The sequence below is a fragment of the Pleurodeles waltl genome, chromosome 9 (genome assembly GCF_031143425.1).
Source record: "Pleurodeles waltl isolate 20211129_DDA chromosome 9, aPleWal1.hap1.20221129, whole genome shotgun sequence".
Lineage (NCBI taxonomy): Eukaryota > Metazoa > Chordata > Amphibia > Caudata > Salamandridae > Pleurodeles > Pleurodeles waltl.
Window position 1 is genome coordinate 343,526,175 of NC_090448.1, and position 13,417 is coordinate 343,539,591.

Below are 13,417 nucleotides of genomic sequence, written 5' to 3' on the forward strand. Positions count from 1 at the left end.
ATTTGAGCTTGGACCATATTAAATGGATTTCTTTGAGGGACCATCCCAAATTCTGACCAGCTCAAAGCAGGAGGGGGGAATTATGGAACCCAGGATAGTAAGTAACAGGTCCTCGTGGTATTGAGCTTTAAAGGATTGTACCAATCTTTTTATAACGTTTAAGTTGCTGTTTATAATTTTCTTTACTTACGCCAGACTCTCCCAGATTTTTTCATTGGCTCATTTGGGCTTCCTAAGATTTGTTTTACCAAGGTGAGGAGGGGGTTTTCCTTTTATATGAACCATGTCTATACTGTATCATAGAATCAAAGGAGGCAGTAATCCACTCATTCATTACATGTTAGCTAGCAGCTGGGTGTGGGTCCTGAATAGCTGATCTAGAATCTACAAGACATTTTTCCCACTGTGATATGTACAATTTTAAAATGTAAAACAGAGAGGGATTAAAAAAAAAAAGTGAGGTGCAAAAATTTGCGTTGTAAAGGAAGCTACTATTTCAAATGACTCTGCAGTGTAAACTCCACGGAGTAGAGGCATGCATACTAAATGTTTGCTGACTAACACCTGCTATTCAGTTGTTCTACTCTTCTTTTTTTCATTTTAAAGGGCTTTGGATCTGATTTAGAACTCAGAGGACGGGTTACTCCGTCACAAAGACGGATATCCCGTTTGCAGATATCTAAACCACATAGAATAGATTAGAGTGGAATTTAGATTTCAGTGGACTGGATGTCCGTCACCATTGTGACAGAGTAACCGGTCCACCGAGTTCTAAATCAGGCCCTCTATACGTTATAATAGAGTTAGCATTCCGACCGATGTATATTGACCTCCTTGTATTGAAACTGCAACCCTGTTGTCTCTGGTATGTTTTTTTTTTGTTTTTTATGGGCCCCATGATGTGCATGCACACTTCCCAAAGTTACTCAAAATATCGCTAGTTGAAGCAGGAAATAACCCCCAGAACTTTACGTTTCGTTTTTACAACATTAATTGGTGCTACTGGTTCAAAATCAAAGATTCTGACAGCTGGTCACCTTATTTTAGTTATAGTATACCGACTTCATTTTACACCACCAACCAGTCAGAGATTTTTTTGTTTTTCAGATTTTGCATTGTCCAGCGTAAATATTCAGTATTTGTTTTCACCATAGGATTTGATTTGCATTTGGTTTGCCTTTTGTAGAAGATTGGTAACCTTGAAACATTGTGTTGAATGTTTTGAAATTACAATTCCACAGTTGCAAAAGGTCTTGGCCTGGGCAATGTCAACAAATTTTTAAAGACTAGGATCAGTTGGAAGGGCAGCACTTTAGTCATTTCGGCTGCAAGTAAAATGTACTTCTCAGAACTACTAGAGTAACTTGCAGTTGTCCACAAGTATCTTACCTATCTCCTGTCCTATGTGGCTCCACTTCTGTCAGCAGCAGCCACAATGTAGGTTACTATATGCAGGCAGATATACACATTCTAAAGGATCTAAGTAGGCATCGTGATGTAAAACCTCAGATTCTGGTAATAGACTTCAGAGATGGTGCTCATGCTTGAGTTGGCACTTCCTGGTTTGATGGATTGAGAGGTGGTGGAATCAAAGATGACTGCAATAAAGTTGTGAATTTAGGTACATCTGGTGTGTGCAAGTTGTTATGTCTGCTTATTTTATTAACGTCCATTTGTTTTATTTCGTTAGGTAAAGCTGTCGGATTTTGGATTCTGTGCACAAGTGAATAAGGAAGTTCCAAGGAGGAAGTCTCTTGTGGGAACACCTTACTGGATGGCACCTGAGCTTATCTCAAGATTACCTTATGGACCAGAGGTTAGTTGACACTGGTCACATCCAAGGGACAGAGGGAGGGTATTTGTCAGGGTTTCTTTGCCCCTTTGATATCTGTTGTGAACCTGTTTTTCCACGACTGTATTCAAGGTCTTCAAATTGGCATGTTTCTCCTCATAGGTGGATATTTGGTCTCTTGGTGTGATGGTGATAGAAATGGTGGATGGAGAGCCCCCGTACTTTAATGAACCTCCATTGAAGGCAATGAAAATGATCCGGGACAATATGCCCCCAAAACTGAAAAACGTGCACAAGGTAAGACACAGATGTATTCACAGTTTCTTAACATAGTGCTGGCTATGCATAAGTAACCTTGTGTAACTTACCAGTGAAGGCCCAGTGCAGGGATACTAGATGGTGAATGATTAAAGTGCTGTGCAGAGATACAATGGGTGCTTTTGTGTCATGATCATTGAAAACCTGCCCCACTCACAAAATACCAATGGTGCTTTAATAACGCAACAAGCATGTGTGTAAACTGCATGTTCATCCTTCTGGATCTTTTCCCTGCATTGTAAGATACCTGTTTTTTATGTTGCCCTACTCATTTTCACTGATAAAGATGAAAAGCAGAGTGGACTTGTGAGGATTCAAAACTTTTACCACGAGGTTAAACACAGATCTCTACAGTGGATTAATTATTCCACTGAGCCACTAGTACTGATTTTATTTTTTTAAATTTCTAACCTATGGGAACTCACCACAGTTTGTTGCATTGATGTACACTGATCTTTAAAGCTAATAATAGCCAATGCACCAGTATATAGACATGAAGGTATACATCAAATCCTGTGTGCTAGGTTTGCACCCATCTCGTTCCTTAAGAACCTGCTTTGTATTTTCATATTTATATGTGTTTTAATGGAAGGAGAAGTGGCACCTGTTTAACGAGACTGCGGTCCAGTAGGTTTTTACCTTCTCTGTGGTGATATTGCACTACTGTCCTTTAAAAATCACCTTTAGTAGCATAAGAAAACAGTCAAATAGCGGATCAGGCTAGTTGGCATGGAACCCTTGTCTACAGGGCCCTTTGATACGCACAAGAAAACTATATCCTTTATTCTTTAAACCTATTTCAGATTTATACAGAGGAAATTCACGTATTGGCTCTTGTGCAGCTGGTTCCTGGTGTATTCTACATGCTTGTGTCCAAGGATCAGAACACTTTACTAAGTTTTAAACCACTGTGGAATTTATCTGCCTTCAGCTGCATGCTACAAGAGGGCTCAACAGACCTTCTACAAATCTTTGTCTGAATTTTGCTACCTACTTGGCACTTTTTGATGGAAGTGGCCAATCCAATCATCTCTCTTGTTCAGTGCTCCTGGTACTGGTTTGTAATACAGTAGTTAAGGTGTGCTGTAGTTCCTTCAGATTCCTTCCACGTCTTTGGCTAATCGCAGGAAGCATACTATTAGCAATTTGAACTGATTTCACACCTACAGCCACCCAAGCAACATTCTTGTAGTGGGTGGCAGGTGAATGTGGGACATTGATTGACCTTTTCCAGGGGGAGAAAATAAAAACATTCCTACAGTGCAAACAATATTTCCATGTAACAATAGTGCTCGCCTTCAGTGCCTCCAGCTCTGACATTGGGCCCTCCACCACCACAATGCTTCTGTAACTAGACCCCCTTACACTATTTGAAAAAATGGGCCGCACATATGGGCCGTTCACTATTTTTAAAAATGGGCCGCACGTATGGAGATCGAAGGAACTCGTCTCCAAATCTTACCATACACTTCAAGAATCCAAACCATTTACTGAACACCCATTCCAACTCCATTGTGAACAGGACATTGGCGTAGTCCCACCCAAACATTGTGAAAGGCTGTGGCAGCAAATCCTCAGAACCCATCGAAGTATTCTTTATAGGGAAACAGCTTACAAGGGGATGATACACCTGCCTGACTGAGTAAAATGTTTCAGACTGCATCTGTGCTATGTTGGGGTTGGGACCAAACCACAGGCACTTTAGTTCATGTATGGTGGTGTTGCTCGGGTACACAGATGTTTTGGAAAGAAATATTAGGCCATATTAAAGGCACACTAGTCAATTCATGACAGCACAACCTTCTGTTTTACTTTTAGGAATCAAACTATTAGACATGAAAGGCATTACAGGAACAAATTGCCACATGTCGAGAGCAGCCAAGCAACTTAATGCACTGAAAAACAGAAAGAACCCTTTGCCTTATACCTGTGGTTTAATAGACTTTCACAGACTCCTATTGTTGGTTTCAGCAATCAGTAGGCCCCTCATTTCTTTCTGCACTGCCGCACTGTGTAATAACTTTGATGGAATGATTAGGTGCCCACCCGCAAGTACTTTCAACTAAGGGGTCATTGTCCTTGCACAAAAAAAACTCCACATAAATGTTTTGGACTTAAGAGCGGTCAGGAAAGTCCTGGAATTATTTCTCGCTCTCATTTAAAATTCGTATGTGTTGGTCCAGACGGAGAACACCACAACAGTCATCTACATTTTGAAGCACAGAGATGCAAGCTCTCCAGTCGTCTTCTCAGAAGAACAGAGCCTGTGGCAGTGCTCCATTCACAAAGCTCTTTCAGCAGAACAGTTTTAACAAGTGGAAAACAATCAGGCAGGCTTCTCAGCAGAATGTTGAAGGACTGCCCAATGTGGGATCTGAACAACAACACACTTGAAGTTATTCAGCTTGAGGAGGAAATGGAAGATCAACCGTTCTGCTACATAAATGCCAATACTATACAAACAGGGGTCCACAAACAAGGTCATTGGGGACCAACTTATTCATAGAATGATGTGTTATATTTGCTTACACTTTACCGGCCCTCCGCCTATGGCTTGTGGTAGTTGCCAAAATTAAGTGAAACCCTTTCAGGATGATACTTCAACAAAATGGCCAAGACAGTATTGGTTTACAGACCACCTTCTACTAGTTTAATAACCACCTATTCCTCTGGGAATAAGCACTGATCTGATCTAATTCCAAGGTGGCCAGGGCTGATCCTACATAACAACCCAGGATCCCTGAGGTTATTGGCCTGACTTCCAAATTCAATAAACTTCACAAAATAGACATCCCAGAAGACTGTGGAACTATTCTAGTACAGACTAGAACACTTTCTGTGAATAAGACCTATGTGTCCAAATTAAAGAGATTCTGTCTAAAGCTTTTCGGAAGGACAGCAGCTGTTACCATTTTAAACCCTCCAGATTTGATCTAATTTGTTAAAGCTTGCTCAATCTGTAATGAAATACTCCTTAATTAAAACCCACCTTTTGGCCATATCAAGATACAAACTATCTCCCTTTTAATCATCATTATGGTTACAAAGAATTAATAAAGAATTCTGTTGTGGTGTGACTTTAACTTTGATGTACCTAATGGATCTTTGGGTACATCAGAGAATGTCTGCAACCAGGCAACAAGGCGAGTTGGAAGAAGGCAGCAGGAGGAGCAGGAGCAGGCTCTGTTGTGGCTCTGTTGTGGTGGCTATTTCTGACAAACTTGAAGTTTAATAAACAAAATGCCTGGAACATGAACTGAGCATCGCTCTGTTTCTTAACAAGTTGGCGACAAGGGGAAACCAACTACATCAGTACAAAGGACCCAGCTTTGTGAAGCTTTAATTGCATTCCGCTCACCAACCGGTGAGTTAAATTATTTTTGACAAAGCATTGAAACAGTGAAAAGACTGTCAAAACCACAAGAATAGAAAAGGGACAACAAGGAATTACATGTACCAGTGAGTACAAAACAAAGAGCAAAGGAAAAAGTAAAAAGACTGTCAAACCAAAGGAATATAAAGGGACATCAGAGAATTACATGACCAGTGGGTACAAAACAATTAGAATTAAAAAAGAACTTTTCACAGCAAGCACAACAGGATAAAATAATTTACTGCCACCATTCATTTTAAATGTTTAAATATTAGTAATTTTGTTTGAATAGTAGCAATGGCAGTAGGAAGCATGTTACCACCGCCACAGTTCCTGTCTGATGCAGGGGAACCGATCTTACCATGGAAGAGAAGGAGGAAAATGCTAGACTCTTATACTATAGCAATAGGTGGAGATAAGTTCTCTCCAGCAAGGAAACAAGGCGTCGTCCTACACAATTTAGGAATTGAAGGTTGTAATATTTATGAAAGCCTTGATGAAATTACTGTGGGAACAGCTGAAGGTGAAACTTGTGATATTTTTGAGATGTCTATGATGATGTTGGAAAAACATTTTGGCCCAAAAATAAATGTAGTAATGGAACGACATAAGTTCTTCTCCAGAATGCAAGGGAAGTCCGAGAAAGTGGGAAACTACATAGCACCTTTAAAAAGCTTGGTACGCACATGTAACTTTGGACAGCTCATTGACTCATTTTAGAAGAGATCAATTGGTGCGTTGCACTAACAATCCACGAGTACAAGAGAAGCTACTAGCGAAGAACCCAACTTTGAAGGAAGCAGTGTATATTGTTGAAGGGAGGGAACACACCACTCGTTGGGTTTGAGAGATGCGTGAGAAACCCCTTAGTGCTAATGTAGTTGAAGTGAACACGACCAGTGTAGTAGAGGATGAGTATGATCTTACCAGTCAAGTGGAGATGCTAAGCGTTAGGCACACACAGAGTAAGGACAGAATGAGAGGAAAGGCAACTAAAGACTTGCGAGACAATTACAAAACCAAGTGCTGCAGATGTGGTAATCCAACTCATTTTTCGAAAAATCCTGCTTGTTTTGCTCGGAGCGTAACATGCAAAGTTTGCAGGATTCTCAAGATCAGTAATGTCAAATTATAGGATGTGCATCAACACGCTGTTTTATGCATATTGCGTGATAATGCCAATGAAATCCAGGGAAATGATGTGGGTCGTATAAAAATGCCAGATTGCCAGGTTACTATCGACGGCAAGGAAGTCGCAGTTCTTGCAGATTCAGGTTCACCATATACATTGGTGGGAGATGAGAATTGGGAGCCCATCTTTGGGAAATTGGATATACAATTAAAAAAACGTGACATTAATCTACGAGGCTATGGAGGAACCAAGATTGACCTAATTGGATACACCATTATGAGGATTCATTTCAAGGGACAAGAGACGGTAGGGAAACTCTGTGGCTAAAAGAGGTAACTACCTGTTGGGTTCGTGCCACCAAAAAGATTTGGGTATCATATTAAATCCGAATGCCACTGATCAAGTCATGTTAGTAGGAAATGTAGGTGATGGAGAGGATTTAATCAGAGAGTTCCCTGATGTGTTTACAGATCGACTTGGAGTGCTCAAGAATTTCGAACCCAAGATAATCCTCAAGAATAATGCTACGCCTGTTGTTCATAAAGTGAAGAAGGTACCAAACCTCATGTTGAGTTTATTGGAACAGGAATTGGACAAACTCAAAGGGATGGATGTAATTGAGGAAATGTAATCCTCAGAATGATTGGCCCCAGTGGTTTTTGTACCAAAGGATAATGGCACAAAGATCAGGATGTGTGTTGACCTGTGAGATTTGAATCAACGTATATGGGTGGATCGACAGCCTATACCCAACATAGCTGAGACATTATCCATGCTTAAGGGAGCTAAACTTTTCAGTGTGATGGATCCTGTCAGCAGCCTACCACCAAGTGAGGTTGCACAAGGACTCCAAACATCTTGCATCATTTGTGACACCACTGGGAGCATTCAGATTAAAAAGGTTGCAGTTTTGGTCAGCATTGGCAGCAGCTTATTTCCAGAGATTGATGAAGAAGGTTCTGGAAGGGATTTGAAATGTATTGTTTTTTCAAGATGATATTATTTATGGTGAAAACGAATTGACTCAGGATATAACATTAAAAGAAGTTGTAGAAAGACCAAGAGACAATGGCCTTACTGTAAAAAGAAAAAAGTGTAAATTCAGAGTTAACACAGTGACATATCTAGGACATGTGATATCTGGGGAGAGCATTAAACCCAAGATGAGTCTAACAATCAATTGTCAAGGCGCCAGCTCTTGTTGACAAGGATGGCGTTCAATCCTTTTTAGGTCTTGCAGAATACTATTAGAAATTTGTTCAAGGTTTTGCTAGTATAGTTATGCCACTAAGGATTTGCTCAAGAAAGGGAAGAAGTTTGTATGGTCTGATGAGTGCGAGAAGGCATTTGTAAGTGTCAAGAACTTCATAGGCAGTATGCCAAATTTGAACCATTTTGATGTGACTAAAAGAACCATTCTCACCACTGATGCCAGTCTCAAAGGGTTAGGTGCAGTTTTGAGCCAGGTAGACAATGGGGAAAAGAAGGTTGATTGCGTTTGCCTCTCGTTCTCTGAAAGGAGCGGAAGAGAAGGAAGAGAACTTGCTTGTGTGTGGGCCATTCATAATTTTAAGTTCTTTTTGTGGGCCTACCTTTTACACTAACGTCAGATCATAAGCCATTAGTGCAAATTTGCACATGTAAGGGGCCAGATAAGGCCACTCCCAGAATTAAAAGATGGTTGGAGAGTGTGCTGGAGTTTATCTTCAAGACTGAATACTTACCCAGACTGAGGAATGCCAGTGCGGACTGTTTGTCTGGAACATGAACTGAGCATTACGCTGTTTCTTAACAAATTCCTAAATGGGTCTTTTCAGAGTCTTCCCAAATGATAAGTTTCTTTGAACCTATTCCCAAAGTACACATAAAATATCTCACTTTGAACACAACAATATTATTGTCTCTCAGTTTCATACGTGAGATTCAAGCATTTACAATTAAAGAGCCTTATTTCCAGTTCGCTAAGGATAAAGTTGTACTGAGAACTAATCCGTCGTCTATATTAAACGTTCCTTCGGTTTCACCTGAGTTAAGCTAGAGTAATACAAACTATGCACTTTACCTGTGCAGCGGGCCTTGACCATCCAATAATTATATTAAAACATCACTTGTGTCTGAAAATATATTACCAGGGTCATGGAATGGGGCAAATATTGAGCCTATTCATATAAGGGGAATACATATCGAGCTTCTAGCACTCTTGGAACCCACACCTGGTTTAGGAGTAGTCCAAACTATGCTCTTTACATATGCAGCAGGCCCTGAAGATGTTTCAGCAATTATATCGAAACAGCACTCAGGGGTGGTCATCAGTGTTCTCTGATATTTAAAAGATTTGTTTCTGAAGATATACGACCCCAAACACAGAATGGGCAATGTTTAAGCCCGATCACAAAAAGTCAATAAAGGAGCATTCTGAGAACTAGCAGTCCTATTTATCCCTTCTAAATGTTACTTCTAAAAAATTCTCAGGACCAGCTCAGTGTAGACTTATATCATGAGTCGAGGCATTATAAGTTGTCCCCTTATCAGGCTTTTCTTGTGGACCTACAGGTAACATTTCAGCGAGCCACATCTGACTGACTTTGCTCCATCATTTCACAAGTACCGCATGTTAGGAAATGTGTTTTTCTTAGAAGGTTAGAGAAGCTCTAATTGAGAAAGAGTTGTTGGCTGATGACAAATGTGGTGATTGGTCTCACTTGATCAATGTCCCACTCAGGGTTCCTCACTCTTGTGCGTAGTCCTATGCAGATCAATTTACCTTCTTGCACTTCAGTTGTTTCTCAGCCAAAATTGGGAATGTCCAATTAGTGGCTATTAGTATCCATATATAAACAAGAAAAGGATTGTGGACAGAACTATTTCATGTGCTTAATTGAGACTTGAGTTTAACGGATGAACATAATGTTCTTGGTCATGGGATTGTCTCTGATGCCCATAACCAGTAGAATATCTTGGGCACATGCAAGATTCCCGGAACACCATTTTTTTTCCAAATTATTTTAAAAGTACGAAAATTATGCCTATACGATGCATCTTTTAATTGTATAGTTTCACAAAATTGAGTTAGCAAACTTGAAATACTTTGTTTTTGGCTGTAACTGCCACTGAATTAAACCCTTTTTTAAAACCATAAGCAAAGGGAAAATGTAGCCTCTTATAGGCTTAGCACACACAGTGCTATTTGACGCTGTATTCTCAAGGATTTCTAAGGTAGTGAGCATTCCCATCATGTTCTGGAGCACTTGCGAGGAAGTTTCTTTTTCTTGCTCACATGAGATTGATCCTCAAACACTTTTGCCTTTGAGTCTTATTTTGGCAAAAAAAAGAAAAACTCCTGTTTTTTTAGAGTTCATTTTTGGCATCACTTAAAGTTTTACTGGTTCTTTTTACTGGCTGTCTTAAAGTCTTACTTTTTCTTTGGTTCTATTTTTCTCAGAGGTATTTCTCATCACCTCTGTTTCTAGAGCCATTTGGCCTGCTCCTTGATGAGTGCCCTACATGTTTGATAAATAAGTCCGGAAAGAGGATTCCCTTCAAGTACAAGGTGTAAGATATGCTTAGTTATGCAATACAGATGCCTCGAGACAAATAGAATGGTTTGTCTTAGGGTACAGCATGGATTAGACTGATCAGCCTAGGGGTCTACCTGCTTCATAAGAACAAACAGCTGTGGCCCTCTTCGACACAAGTGTGACCAGGTCTTAGCCCCTAACGTAACACCCAGATGCCATTCCTATAAGGGCACACCAAGCATGCCTTTATACTAGACAGAGGATTACTGTCCCTGTCCTTGGTGTAGTACTTAAAGCTATGCTGGCAGCATACCACCTTTTGTGAATGATAGTTTGACCAAACTTTTTTATTTGTCAGTAAGTGTGGCCTACTGACACCTCTGGTGTAAAGTTCTGCTGTTTGTAATTTGCAGCCCAGAACTGACATGACAAATATATGTTAAGTGAGTGTACACTGAGCCTGCAATACATGCTTGGTAGTAGGATTGTGTCTGTCTGTCTGTTTCTTTAGGTACTGTAGTTATTGGTATCTATTGTTGATGCCCCTAGTTTAAGCTGGCACAAGATGCAGGTTAAGGTCTGCTTCCTCAAACAATGGAAGTGTATTGCCTGCAATCCTGTTGCTGAAGCGTGGGGATCCTGACACCAAAACGAGGATTGAAAAGGGCTACAGTGAGGAATTTCATTATGGCACTCTCATCCAGTGGCAGATGATTAGTACTTCGTAAGCGTCTACATTTGGTGAATGGTCCAAGAGAGGTCTGTCAGCTGATTCTGTTAAAGGTGAAATGGTTTTCTAGGTTAGACCTGACCTTTTATCTGTCCTAAATCCTCTTTTAGAAATGCTTATGGCAGCCAGGTGCAGTGATCTCACACTTCATTGTGCCCCTGTGATGGATGCTACTGCTTGGAGACAGCCCCAGTGCAACCTGTTGCGAGAAGCATCACTTCACACCTAGGCTGTGTCAGTGCGACCTGTTGCGAGGAGCAGCACTTCACACAAAGGCTGTGTCTGCAGGCAGCCTGATAAAGGCACTTGCAAGAGCTCCTCTCCAAACTAGTACTGAAGTTTGAAACCATAAATTCAGTATCCCGGTCTAGAAAATAATTAATAAAAGTGGGACCCAAATCACTCCATTTCGTTCCAGTTCTAAGCTCTTGATGACCATTGAAGAGCTGCTGTGTCACCAGGGCTGGTGTTGTAACTGACAGCTAGTGTCCCAGAGGTGAACGGGACCTCAGCTGAAGTTAGCACTTTCTGCTGGAGGAGCTGAGGATCTGCCTAGAGGCCTGCTTGCCTTCCTGCTGTGGCAGGGAAAGTGTGTGCCTGGCCCTGCAGTAGGAGAGACTATCAAGGAGGAGCTCAGCGTTATTCCCAGTGTTTGGAGTACTTAGAGAAGCCAGACTCTGACAGATCGAAGTTTGGAGCAAAATATATCATTAAGGGAACCACAGGTCTCTGGATTTGTAGACTGAGAACTGACACATCCTGGAGCCAGCAGCCTGGAAGGGCACTTCAGCAACTATTGATTAAATGTCTGTGAGGCTGGAACTGCAACTCACTTGGATCCCTGATCGGCCTTGGAGGCCGCATTTGCACCCATATTCCCCCCCCTCTCCCCTTGTCCACCGCAAGGTGAATCCTGCCATTTTAGATTTTGACTGACCTGCGACTCGCAGAGACATGAATTAGACAGTGCGAGCTCCACACTTTTGACCTGCCGCCAATTCAGACTGCAGGTAAGATGGATTGACTGTTACTCTCTCAAACCTCTATATGGAGGGACTGTGATAATCTCCTCCTATGTGTGATTTGTGCCTCTGCCACCTTTAGTAAAGATTATAGTGTGAGATCTCACCAGGGTGAGTAGGGGACATTAGGGCAGCTGAGAAAATCATTATTTGGAAAACGTAACCAAGGATTCAGCCCAACATGCATCATTTGATTATAAAGTATTTAGTTTGTAATTAAAGTACTTCCTTTATAACAAAGGACAAGCACTGGGTTATACTTTCAAGTTATTGTCTGTTAGTTGATTGAGTAGTTCTGAGCTCTTACCCCCACACTACCTCACTGGAAAAACTTGCACTGCTCCTCTTTTTACCCTGCGAGTCAAGTGTGAAAAGGGTTGTACATGACCAAATTTGCAAAACCTAAGTAGCATGTTCCCCAGCACGTCAGTCTCGAGCTACCTCAACCCCACAGAAGTGGCCTAAAACCCTTTTTCTGTCCTGCGACCCACTAAAGGGGTCTGACTACTGTTGAGGCTTGTCCTTCATTACAGTCTACAAGAGGTTTCTATCATAGTTTGGTAACCTTGAGAAGCCCCAGATTGACCTCTAGTGATTAGATCAAAACTTAGAAAGGCATTCTTAAAATATCTCCTTCTCCAGAGCAGCAACCCTTTACAGAAGAACATCTTCCCACCACAGTGGCAGAGGGTAGCTTTCACCATACAGGGGCCTTGAGAATTCACCTACAATGATGATGCCACCTCTGGTGCCTACAGCTCCGTGGCACCTTATGACTCAACAATCTGTTGCTCTTCTCCACAGAGACAGGACTAGGTGATGAAGAGGATATGTTCTCACTGTCATTCAGACAATGAGCCAGAAAGAAAAATTATTATAGTTATAAGGAAAGGGAACCTTTGTCATCGTGATGATCTATACCATGTAACACATGTAGAAGTTCCTCCTCAGACCTGAGCACCCTAACTTCCATATCTTTAGAATATCTTTACCTGAATTTCAGCATTAGACAACTTTGTTGCCCTCCTAGGGGTCACCAATACTACTGCTAGGAAGGGAGACATAAAATCATGTGAACCAGTCATTTTAAGAAATCTGTTTCTTAAACCATGGTGTAGACTCATGGTAGCATAGGTGCTAAGTCTATTGGTAACCAGCCATGCACACCTTTTTGACTCAGGCCTTCAAACCTGGAGACAGATGATGTGAAAATAAATAGAAGCCTTCTGATTCAGATCCATGTTTTCTGAAAAAAAGCTTCTTTCCTTGATTCTCCAGTACATCTAAGAAATGCTACAGTGTGTCCAGCTCCACCTCCTCAATTCTCTGGAAAAAGGAAAAAAGCTAATGGCTTTGGTGGGAAGGAAATTCTGCACCCCTTTTGGCTCTGCTTTACTTCTAATTCTACAGCATTACTGGGACATTACAATAGAGAACTCGCTCCCTACTGACACTCACTCACACTCTCTATCTCTCTCCCTCGCTCTTTTCTCCTTTCTTTTTCCCTCTCTCTTCCCCTCTCTCATCTTCCT

General features: G+C 41.2%; 1 protein-coding gene across 2 annotated transcripts in view; it reads left to right on the forward strand.

The window, feature by feature from the left end:
* The window catches only part of PAK4 (p21 (RAC1) activated kinase 4), a 202,103-nt gene that overhangs the window by 170,634 nt on the left and 18,052 nt on the right, over positions 1-13,417 (forward strand). For both annotated transcript variants that reach the window (XM_069206912.1, XM_069206913.1), the window contains exons 7-8: positions 1,691-1,816; positions 1,955-2,089. In XM_069206912.1, the coding sequence (XP_069063013.1) occupies positions 1,691-1,816; positions 1,955-2,089 (261 nt within the window). The remainder of the gene's footprint in view (positions 1-1,690; positions 1,817-1,954; positions 2,090-13,417) is intronic.